We start from the raw sequence: 11,810 nt of genomic DNA on the forward strand, positions 1-11,810 counted from the left end.
TTTCAGTTTTTCTTCACACTTAGAAATATAATCCACGTGCAATTGATGTGTGCGTGTCTGTGTGTGTAGGCGAGGTAAGAATCAGTTTTTAGATATGTGGAACAGTTTCCTTCTCTTTGTTCTGCAGTGTTGTCATCGATCAAGTGTCTATGGGTTTGTCTATTTGTAGGCTCTGCTTTATTCTATTGATGTATATTTTTCTTGAGCAGGTATCACACTGTCTTAGTTACAATATTGAGTCTTAACCAAGCAAGAACATGCTCTTTCCCATTGATTGAGTTATTTAATCTCTTGGTATTTCAGCATTTTCTGTGTATCTTACAACTCTTTAAGAGATTGATATCTTCTTGATTAATGGTATTTTTGGATTTTATTCAAACTTCAAAATTTTGCATTTTCTTGTGTCTGCTGTATAGAAATCAAGTTGGTTTTGAATGTTGACCTTGTTTTCATTAATGCTGTGAAACCCACTTATTCTGATAACTGTATGTAGATTTTTTTTGCATACAATCACATCTATAAATAATTAGAATTTTATTTATTTCCAGCTGTCATCCAGGATCCTTAGTAAATATTGTGCAGAAGTGATATGATAGTATATGTTTTTTATCTTCTTATTCTCAAAGGAAAAGCTATCAGTAATTCATTGAGCATGTTCTTTGAAGATTTTTTTGTAGAAACTCAAGGAAGATTCTGTTCTTAGTTTATTAGATTTTTATTATGCATGGATAATTTTATTATGTTCGGTTTTATCAAATACCTTTTCTTCCTCTACTGAGATTATGCAGTTATGCTGCTTTTTTGTTTAATTTGTAATGTATTGAATTACATCAGTTTTTCAAATGTTAAACCAACTCTCATTCCTGAAAGAAACCTAACTTGCTGTGATTCAATTTGCCATTGTTTTAAGTTTCTCATGTATAAGGTTATTTAGCTTCCCTTTCTCCAGATGTCCCTGTGAAGCAGGTACCAAGATTATGCTAAACTCAGAAAACAAGCTTGAAAGTTTTTTTTTCCCCCTAGTCTCTGAAAGAGTTTTTGTAAGATTAAGGTAATTTCTTTCATAAACTTTTAGTAGAGCTCAAGGTTGGCTGTGTTCCATGTTGCACAGTACATCCCTGTGTCTGTCCTACACAGTCCGTTAGTTTGTGCCTCTAATTCCCCTACCCCTGTAACAAACTACCAGTGGGTTGGCGGAGCAGTACGAGTTCTATCGTTTGCTGTTTTTTTTGTTGTTCAGATTTTGTCATTTTGAATGTGTACAGGACATTGTATTTACAGAGATCTTTGTGGATAAAAACTTGGAACTTGGGGTGATAATTTCTTCCAGAGAGGATTTATGTTGCCTTCTCTGGGAAAAGATGCTCCAGTGTTGTTCACCTCTGTAGACTTCTTTCTGTCTCCAATTACTGTACTTGTAATTTTTTTAATTCTTTTGTAAAAGACTTTTGTAATTCTTCTGTCAGTGTCTTCAGGCAACTTTTCTAGCTGTGCTCAGCGTGATGATTGGATCACATTACCTACGGAATCAGAGCAGAAGTCACCCCCATTTTGGAGGATTCTAGATAAATCTTTTATCTCTTGCCCTGCTGTTGGTTTCATGTCTCCTAAAGTACTGTAATTGACGGGCTGGGCATTATATACTCCAAGTATATGTTTTGTCTTTTGGTTTCCCCGCCCCCAACAACTCTTGTACTTAGTGATTTTCTTTATCTTATTGAATGCTGGCTAATACATTATTTCTCATTTTTCTTCTAACATTTATAGTAAAGCTGAATTGTGAGTTAATTTTATTTTTGTTTGTTTAAATAAGTTTCTAACCTTTGCTGACCTCAAAACTAATGTTTTGCTGACGAGAACTAAAGCTGAACAATATAAGGGCATTTGGACATGAGTGGCCTGTCACTTTTTTTTTTTAAGCAAACTAAAATATGATGCTTTACAATGTCTGTTTTAAACATAAACTCTTACTTTACAGAATGCTCTGGATAAACAAGAAGAATTGACACCTCTTGGAGTTCACTTGGCACGATTACCAGTTGAGCCACACATTGGGAAAATGATTCTTTTTGGAGCTCTGTTCTGTTGCTTAGACCCGGTACTCACCATTGCTGCTAGTCTCAGCTTCAAAGATCCCTTTGTGATTCCACTGGTAAGAAGTATACAAATACAAAGCTAGGTTTTTCTTTTCTTTTTTTTTTTACAGGGTAGTTATTTGCTTAGATACACTTTTTATTAGAATGCCATTCTCCTTTATATACCATCAGAGCAATTTAAGCTGCCTTCATCTGTTTTTAAGGGAAAAGAAAAGGTCGCAGATGCAAGAAGAAAGGAATTGGCAAAGGATACTAAAAGTGACCACCTGACTGTCGTGAATGCATTTAAGGTAAAATGGACATATTTTCAATTTAAATTTTTAAAATATGTTATAGTTATCAGGAATAAGTTAAATTAGTGAAAATGTTTAAAATTAGGTGAATATTTGAAAATTATATACTTTCCAATTTTGTGATAGTGCATTGTTACATTTTCCCTTTTGGAAAAAAGTCTGTTCTTTGTGTTTTGATAACAGAACAAGTGAACAATTTATTTATTTACTTATTTTTCATTTTATTTTTAAACTTTACATATTGTATTGGTTCTGCCATATATTGAAATGAATCCGCCACAGGCATACATGTGTTCCCCATCCTGAACCCTCCTCCCTCCCCATACCATCCCTCTGGGTCGTCCCAGTGCACCAGCCCCAAGCATCCAGTATCGTGCATTGAATCTGGACTGGCGACTTGTTTCATATATGATATTATACATAGTTCAATGCCATTCTCCCAAATCATCCCACCCTCGCCCTCTCCCACAGAGTCCAAAAGACTGTTCTATACATCAGTGTCTCTTTTGCTGTCTCGTATACAGGGTTATTGTTACCATCTTTCTAAATTCCATATATATGCATTAGTATACTGTATTGGTGTTTTTCTTTCTGGCTTACTTCACTCTGTAGAATAGGCTCCAGTTTCATCCACCTCATTAGAACTGATTCAAATGTATCCTTTTTAATGGCTGAGTAATACCCCATTGTGTATATGTACCATAGCTTTCTTATCCATTCATCTGCTGATGAACATCTAGGTTGCTTCCATGTCCTGGCTATTATAAACAGTGCTGCAATGAACATTGGGGTACACGTGTCTCATACACACTGAGGAAACAATTTATTTTACAACATTATTTGCTATTATTCATTTCCATCTTTGTCGTATTCACATTTATGACAGAAGGTTCTTTCCTGTTCATTAATAAACTATGCCTGTATTCAGATTTAACATTTTGATAGAGAATGATAATCATGTATACTCTTTAAGAAAGAGAGATGTTTTCTCTTACAGCCAGGCTTTCCTGAGGATAAACATGCCTCATCCATCTTTGCAACATTTAAGTGTAATTTGGGGTATGGAGACAGCATCTTTTTATTGTAGTTCTAGACTCAGTTTCCTGTTATGGGATTGTTTATGTATTTTTTTTGTTCCTTTGAGCTAATGCAGTATTTTTTCACCCCGTCGTCCTTCCTTTTCTAACTTAAAGCAAAACATATTTGTGAAGGTGAAAATATATAATAGCGTTGAAATTTGTCTAACAGGGTGTTCTTTTTGATTAGCACATCATGTGCAGAATGGTGCTATTTTATGTAAATGAATAGTACATTACTTTATAACTTGCTCTTACTTGTGTAGAGAAAGGTCTGTAAATTCAGTTTTGGATACCTCTTAATGACTAGGATCATGGGGAGTTCACGTTTTTGTAGTTTGTTATTTTTTAAATTATTTGGGTTTTTTTTACAGAGAAAATTAAAAATCAGAAGGTAAACATTATTACTAAAATAAAGACAAACTAGTAAGTAATCTTTACTTTGGGGGAGAAAATGAATACTTTATTTCTTTGCCCCCTAGGGATGGGAAAAAGCTAAACAACGTGGTTTCAGATATGAAAAAGACTATTGCTGGGAATATTTTCTATCTTCAAACACATTGCAGGTAATGATGAGTGTTTTGAAGTAATTCTTATATATATTATATTAGGGGATATATGTATCCATTCTGTATAGTCAGCTCTATACCAAAAAGTTAATTGTGAGTTTGTCTTGTGAAGTTGAATCATACAAAATCGTAGAAGAGACTATTAAATCAGCTGCAGTAGCACAAGAAAAAGATGTAAAGCATAATAAAATAATGGCTAAGAAAAGAAACAAGTCCAGAGTTTAGCAAGAAAACACAGAAGCTCGTTTACTCTTTCTGCACCCATCCTTTAGTTGCCATTTTGAGGATTTGTTCTAAAATTTTCATTGATACTTCTGAAATCTGTTTTAAACTCAAATAGGGCAAGTATCTCTTTTTAAACTTTAGATAGGTATTTTTATCCTGAACTGACTTAGTGTAGTGAGAAAACACTATTGGAGACATTTGTGAAACAGAAGAAAGTAAACAATTAAGGCAAATGCAACATCAGACATTGCACTGAACTAGAGAAGTGATCTCAAGCCAGCAGGCGTAGGAATATCCACACCTTTTCAGCTATGTGGCATGAACTCTGGTAATGGACATTTAGCAGATCTACAAGGGAGTAAACAATCCAGAATCCAGCATATTTAATTAAACTTGCCCAAACATTAACGGAATTAAAAGAAGGGTAATGACAATTCTGAAAGATTCTACAGCCAATGGATAAAAGAAGGGAACCTGGCATATCTCAGCAGAAAATACAACTGTTTCATAGTTAGGAACAGTTGAAGAATGCAGTTTCAGTAAAAGGTAAGAAAATAAACCAGTAAAAGGAATGAAAAGACTGCTGAGCCAAGAAGACAAATTGAAGGCCATAGCATCATAAGGAACAAAATGGGCAATCTTTTAAAACAAAATATTACCTAGAAGGAAGGCTTGAGATAATCACAGCCTGTATATGCAGCCATGAAAGAAAAAAATAAAGCAATAAGTAAAAAGCTCATAAACAGGAGGATAGCATTGATCTATCATGAAGGTAACAGGTGTCTCTTCATAGAAAATCCAGGAGTAATTGAATATGTATTCAGAGATATATGTAAGAACATGTCCCTTGAGTAGGAAAAAATGAAGTAAACTACAGTATGAAAAGATAGTTAAATCCAAGTGTTATTTGAGAATACTATATTCTGTCAAGATATTCAAGTATAAAGAAAAATGACAGACATTCAAGAAAGCATTTGAAATAGACACTCATGAGCTGACCTTGAAAAACTTAATGAGAGTAAAATGCTGCGTATTAAGAGGTGAATCAAAAAGAATATAGGAATGGAGAATACATGCTGAGTATACATTGAAATTATTTAAATATGGAAAAATGCAAAATGGTATTGAGAATTATGGATATAGAAAAAAAGGTATTGTCCTGAACAATATAAAATAATGGTGATAGAAATCAGGAGGTGGCCTGGTGATTCAGTTGTAAGAGAAATTAGGTAGGAAAACTAAAGTCACACAATTCGTAGAAAGGATACATATTTTAAAATGACTTGGGACTTCCCTGGCAGTCCAGTGGTTAAGACTCTGAGCTCCCAATGCAGGGGACCCTGGGTCAGGGAACTAGACCCCACATGATACAACAGCAAGATCCTGCATGCCACAGCCAAGACCTGGCACAGCCAAATAAATAAATTTTTTTTAATGACTATATTTCATAATCTATGTAAGCTCACAAGCCTTGTTTATTAAATATCTCTTACGATCATAAAAATGTTACATTCATCTAATTCAGTTTTGTTTAATTGCCTTAAATTGAACTAAGATTAAATGCTTTTATTAAAACAGCTTCTGTACTGTTATCGTAGTGAAGATGGCATTTTTTTCCAATTCTGACGAGTATCTGCATTATTGCTTATTTAATGATATTTGTGATGATATTGAGATTAGGGAAGTCTTTTGCACTTTCCTATATTATTTGAATGCTTTTTATAACAAAGCATGTATTATTTTACTCATGGTCGTTTTCTTAAAAACAAGAAACAGGCCTTAAGCTTTTGAACCAGGATGTAATGGTAGTTAGTTCTCAGTAGTACATATGTGCGGAGAAGGCAATGGCACCCCACTCCAGCACTCTTGCCTGGAAAATCCCATGGGCGGAGGAGCCTGGTAGGCTGCAGTCCATGGGGTCGCTAAGAGTCGGGCATGACTGAACGACTTCACTTTCATTTTTCACTTTCATGCATTGGAGATGGAAATGGCCACCCACTCCAGTGTTCTTGCCTGGAGAATCCCAGGGACGGGGAGCCTGGTGGGCTGCCGTCTATGGGGTTGCACAGAGTCAGACATGACTGAAGTGACTTAGCAGTACATATGTGAATGTTATTTTACTGTATGCTTTTCTGTATTTTTTTTCCCCCCAAAATATGGGGTGGAGAGCAATTTTGAAAATTCGTCTTTTTGCTGAATAAAGTAATTCTGAAACATCAGTTGTTACTCCCTACAGCAGCCAAGCCTTTTCTATAGAAGATAGGATGATAAATATTTTCAACTTAATATCCACATGGTTTCTCTGGCAGCTGCTCATCTTTGCCATTGTAATGCAAAAGCAGCCAAAGATAATACGTAGACAAGTGGGTGTGGCTTTGTTTCAATAAAACCCTGTTGACAGAAACAGATTTTTATAAATTTGTAGTTAACTATCCCCTGCTGCAAAACATCACATTTTTGCAAGAGTATTTTATAAAGCAGGGAAAGCTCACCATGAAATTTATTTATGAGTGCACACTTTATAACCCCTATAGATTTGTGTGAAAGGTGTTCTAGTTCTGTTTGTTACCATTGCTCCCTAGATGCTGCATAACATGAAAGGGCAGTTTGCTGAGCATCTTCTTGGAGCTGGATTTGTAAGCAGTAGAAATCCTCAAGATCCAGAATCTAATATAAATTCAGGTACAGCAGGAAATACAGTGTAAATAACTTGCTGCTGTTGTCGGTTGTATCAGTAGTTTACTTTTTTTTTTCCTCTCCCTTCCTACCCCAAATAGATAATGAGAAGATAATTAAAGCTGTCATCTGTGCTGGTTTATATCCCAAAGTTGCTAAAATCCGGCTAAATTTGGGTAAAAAAAGAAAAATGTAAGCATTGAAGATTATTATAATTACTTGTTCTCTCAAACTTTTGAAATCATCTACTATAACACGGCTTGTATTGTACATTTGTTCTTACTTGTAATAGGTCCCTGTTCTTTACTTTGGCTATTTAAGGGAAGGCAAACTGTTTACGGTAGATACCATTGTCCCTCACTGCACATCCCGAAGTCTGTTCCTTTGTCACCCAGTATTCACAAAGAATATTAGTAATGCCAGTGTAAATGTGCTTCCCTGGTGGCTCAGATGGTAAAGAATCCTCCTGCAGTGTGGGAGACCTGGATTTGATCCCTGGGTTGGGAAGATCCCTGGAAGAGGGCATGGAAACCCACCCCAGTATTCTTGCCTCGAGAATCCCCATGGACAAAGGAGCCTGGTGGGCTACAGTGTATGGGGTCACAAAGAATCGGACACAACTGAACGACTAAGCACATAAATATGAGAACAGTAAGCCAGCTGTTAAAAAGCAGTGGCTCAGTGGAACTTGCTTTGGAGTAGATTATGCTTCAGGATTTTTTTTTTTTCCTTTCTTATGAAACAGATAATCTTGTACTTTAGCTCTTTGGATGAAATTGTGAGGGTTTTACCTATTTTGAGAAATAAAGTATAGCTTTAAATATAGGTCCACATAGAGTCAGCCTCAATGGTAATTGGAGACAACAATAAGGCATATTTTTGCCCAGTAAGCTAACTCATTCTATTGAAAAAAGAAAAACTGAAAGTCAGATATGGCTTGTAGTATGTGAATTGGTGCCAGACTTTTGGAAGACACTTTAGAATTAGGTATCAGCAGTCATTAAAATAGGCACTGGCCCAGTGGTTTCATATGTTCTAAGGAAGTCATTCCAAATGTTTTTTGCCAAGTATATTGTAAGCAACATAGATGTCTCATAGCAGTGGGAAAATTATGGTTTTATAAGACCTTATTGTATGGCATTTCTGTTAGGTATAAAAAAAAAATCATTGTATATTGACATAAAATATTTGAACTAATGTTCGGTGAGTTGGTTGTTCTATACACATGAAAAATATAGACCTCAGAGGTAGCCTAAAGTGCAGTCATTGTTCTAGTGCAGTGGTTCTCAGCATGGGTAATTTTTCCTTCCCAGGGACATTTGACAATTTCTGCAGACGTTGTGGTTTTATAACTGGAGACGCATGTGTTACTGGCATCTAGCACATAGAGGCCAGGGATGCTGTTAAGCATTCCACAGTGCACAAGACAGTCCCCCATAACAAGGAACTCAGCAGTTAAGAGTGCAGATGTTGAGAAGTCTATAATGTTGTACCTGAGAATAGGGTAACATGAATGTTAATCATTGTGATTGGATTATTCACATTTTAAGTGATCTGAGTATTTTTTGACTTCAGTACTTTTTCAAATTCTTCTTCATATATATCCCTAAAATGTACAGATAGCTTGACATGTTACAGGTAGCTTAAATGTTTGAAATACATTTTGTATATCCCTCTGCCATCCTGGGAAGACTTGATGAAAAAATGTATCAATAGTTCTCTTTGGATTGATGCTTTGTTTTGTAAACGTGCAGGGGTCAGCACATTTTGGCATACTGGCTAAAAAACATCTTTGTGTAAATTTTTGTTGGAAGACAGCCTTGCCTATTCTCTGCCTGCTTACTAGCTACATTAGCAGAGTTGAGTAGTAGTGACAGAATGCCCCCAAAGCCTATAAAATACTTTGTCTCTGGTCCCATATAGAAAAAGTTTGCCAAATCTGCGGTTCTAGTGATGTAGGGTTGCAGGATGACATTGGTTAAATTGACTGTGTGGTGAGGAAAAATAATTGATTTTATTCTAAATAATGGCTTATGACTATGGTTGATGATTTTATGGATCCCTAAAACCATGAAAAAGATACCCTCAAAAACAGAGGAGGGATTAATGGATTAACCCTTTATAATGTAATTACCAATGATTATATAACAATACTATCTCATATCTCCTTGTTGAATAATATTAACTAAAGACTCCTACAGATTGAGGTGAAATCTTTAACTATCAAGGCAAAGACCCCCTAAGAATGGAGAGACTGTACTGGAGCTGTGTATGTTTATTTCAAGTATTCCTGTTTTGAAATGGGGCTGGAGGTTCAGTGAATGTGAGGCCATTTAAAACATATTTTAGAACAGGTTTTTAAAAATCAGAACTACGTTTTACACAAAATTCTCCGTTTTTTAATTTTACTTGTCTGGGTGTGTAACCTGTGGATTTTTTTTTTAATTGATCATTTCAGTTATTCCGTAAATTGAGGGTGGTTTATCAGTCCTTGGGGTCACGAAGAGTTGACACGACTGAGCGACTTCACTTTCACTTTTCACTTTCATGCATTGGAGATGGAAATGGCAACCCACTCCAGTGTTTCTTGCCTGGAGAATCCCAGGGACGGGGGGAGCCTGGTGGGCTGCTGTCTATGGGGTTGCACAGAGTCGGACACGACTGAAGCGACTTAGCAGTAGCAGCAGTATCAGTATCATGGTTTATCAGTATTATGATTTACAGTAAAATGTACAGACTATTCTCTTGGTCTGATTCACTTAGAATTCTCTCAGGTATTTATTTCATTCTTTGTCTTTTAATGGTGTATATATATAAACATAATGAGGGAATATTTTGTCACTTTTCTAATATGTTGAGTAATTATACCTATAAGAGGATTTGTTTTATGATTTAGAGTGTTCATATTTATCTGATACTTTTCCATGTCTTATTAAAATAAAAATTCTCTTTCCTTAAATATAAGTTTGGAAATATATAATGCAGAAATAAGCTAAACTCATCTGGAGTTTCTTTTGATTCTGGGATGGTTTGGAGTTCTCCAGAGTGTTTTTTTTTTTTTTTTTAAACTACATTTTAACTTTTTTTAAAGGGTGAAAGTTTACACAAAAACTGATGGAGTAGTTGCTATTCATCCTAAATCTGTTAACGTGGAACAAACTGAGTTTAACTACAACTGGCTTATCTATCACCTGAAGATGAGGACAAGTAGTGTAAGTGAATGTATAAAATAGCCATGGATCTGAATAACAGTCTTGTGTTTTTAAAATTGTTTAGTTTTCATAATTACAAACAAATTTGTTTTCTTAAAGAAATTTTTTTTTTTTTATTGGCGGATAATTGCTTTACAGTGTTTGGTGGTCTCTGCCGTACATCAGCGTAAATCAACTATAATTATGTATGTATACCCCCTTCCCGCCATTCCATCCCTCTAGGGCATCGCAGCGCGCCAGGCTGTGTTATATAGCAGCTTCCCACTAGTTACCTGTTTTATATTTGGTAGTGTATATATGGCAATGCTACTTTCTCAGTTTGTCCTGGCCTCTCTTCCCCCAACTGTGTCCATGAGTCTGTTCTCTACATCTGCATCTCTATTTCTTCTCTGTAAATAGGTTCATCAGTACTATTTTTTTTAGATTCCATATATATGTGTTAATATATGATACTTGTTTTTCTCTTTTTGACTGACTTCATTCTGTGTAACAGGCTGTTGGTTCATGCACCTTACCACAGTTGAGTCAAATTCATTTCTTATTATGACTGAGTCTTATTCCATTGTATGTATGTACCACAGCTTCTTTATCCACTCACCTGTGGATGGACATCTAGGTTGCTTTGTCCTAGCTATTGTGAACAGTGCTGCAGTGAACATTGGGGTACATGTGTCTTTTTGAATTGTGGTTTTCTCAGGTTATAAATGCCCGGTAGTGGGATTGCTGGGTCATCCGGTAGTTTTATTCCTAAGTTTATTAAGGAATATCCTAAAAATTTTTTTTTCTTCCGACAAGACTTACAGTGTCCTCAAGCAAATAACCTGTACTTTTAATATGTGGAAATCTGTTGTAATGGATCTTTCTGTTTTAATTAACAGAAGGTTATTTGATTTTCATAATTTTCTTTCAGAACCTATTTTTCAAGAAATACTGACATTTTATGGTATATAGGAGTTCAGTGTATGAAGAATTTTATTGACTTGTCAATATAACTTATAAATACTGCTCAGAATATTAAGTGGGAATTTTGTTAATATATAAATAAAAAGAACTTCAGCTACATTATTGTTTTGGTTTTATCACTTAGAAAAATACTTTGTTTCCAGAATAGTGCTATTGATTGAATTGAAACAAAAATATAAAACTCCTTGTTGTCTGAAGTAATGAAAAATGACTTGTTTAAAATTATATATATTTCAAAATTAGTCTGTATTTTCACTGACAGGATAATAATAATACCTGTTTTAGAAGAAAAACACTAATTGATACTAGTGATTTTACTGGATTAGTGTGACAATAATCCTTTCTGACTCCTTGACTGTATTAACTTGCCTTACTTTTCATTATAGATATACTTGTATGACTGCACAGAAGTTTCCCCGTACTGTCTCTTGTTCTTTGGAGGTGATATATCCATCCAGAAAGATAATGATCAGGAAACTATTGCTGTAGATGAGTGGATAATCTTTCAGTCTCCAGCAAGAATTGCCCATCTTGTTAAGGTGACTGACTTTACATGATTGTCTTTGATTCTGCATGCAAGTTAGTATACAGTCTTGTGTTTTTGTTTATCCAAGTGTTGTACATGTTACATTAAATATTCCTTGCTTTATTTCAACAGATGAAATTGTGTTGAGAAATCGATTTATAGTTTTTCTGAATT

At 35.1% G+C, this 11,810-nt stretch overlaps 1 protein-coding gene across 2 annotated transcripts in view; it reads left to right on the forward strand.

The window, feature by feature from the left end:
- Positions 1-11,810, forward strand: part of DHX36 (DEAH (Asp-Glu-Ala-His) box polypeptide 36) — a 47,454-nt gene that overhangs the window by 32,431 nt on the left and 3,213 nt on the right. For both annotated transcript variants that reach the window (XM_010844748.1, XM_010844749.1), the window contains 7 exons: positions 1,979-2,152; positions 2,300-2,386; positions 3,948-4,031; positions 6,842-6,941; positions 7,037-7,127; positions 10,027-10,147; positions 11,497-11,649. In XM_010844748.1, the coding sequence (XP_010843050.1) occupies positions 1,979-2,152; positions 2,300-2,386; positions 3,948-4,031; positions 6,842-6,941; positions 7,037-7,127; positions 10,027-10,147; positions 11,497-11,649 (810 nt within the window). The remainder of the gene's footprint in view (positions 1-1,978; positions 2,153-2,299; positions 2,387-3,947; positions 4,032-6,841; positions 6,942-7,036; positions 7,128-10,026; positions 10,148-11,496; positions 11,650-11,810) is intronic.

Source organism: Bison bison, unplaced genomic scaffold (assembly GCF_000754665.1).
Source record: "Bison bison bison isolate TAMUID 2011002044 unplaced genomic scaffold, Bison_UMD1.0 scf7180017864207, whole genome shotgun sequence".
NCBI classification, from domain to species: Eukaryota; Metazoa; Chordata; class Mammalia; order Artiodactyla; family Bovidae; genus Bison; species Bison bison.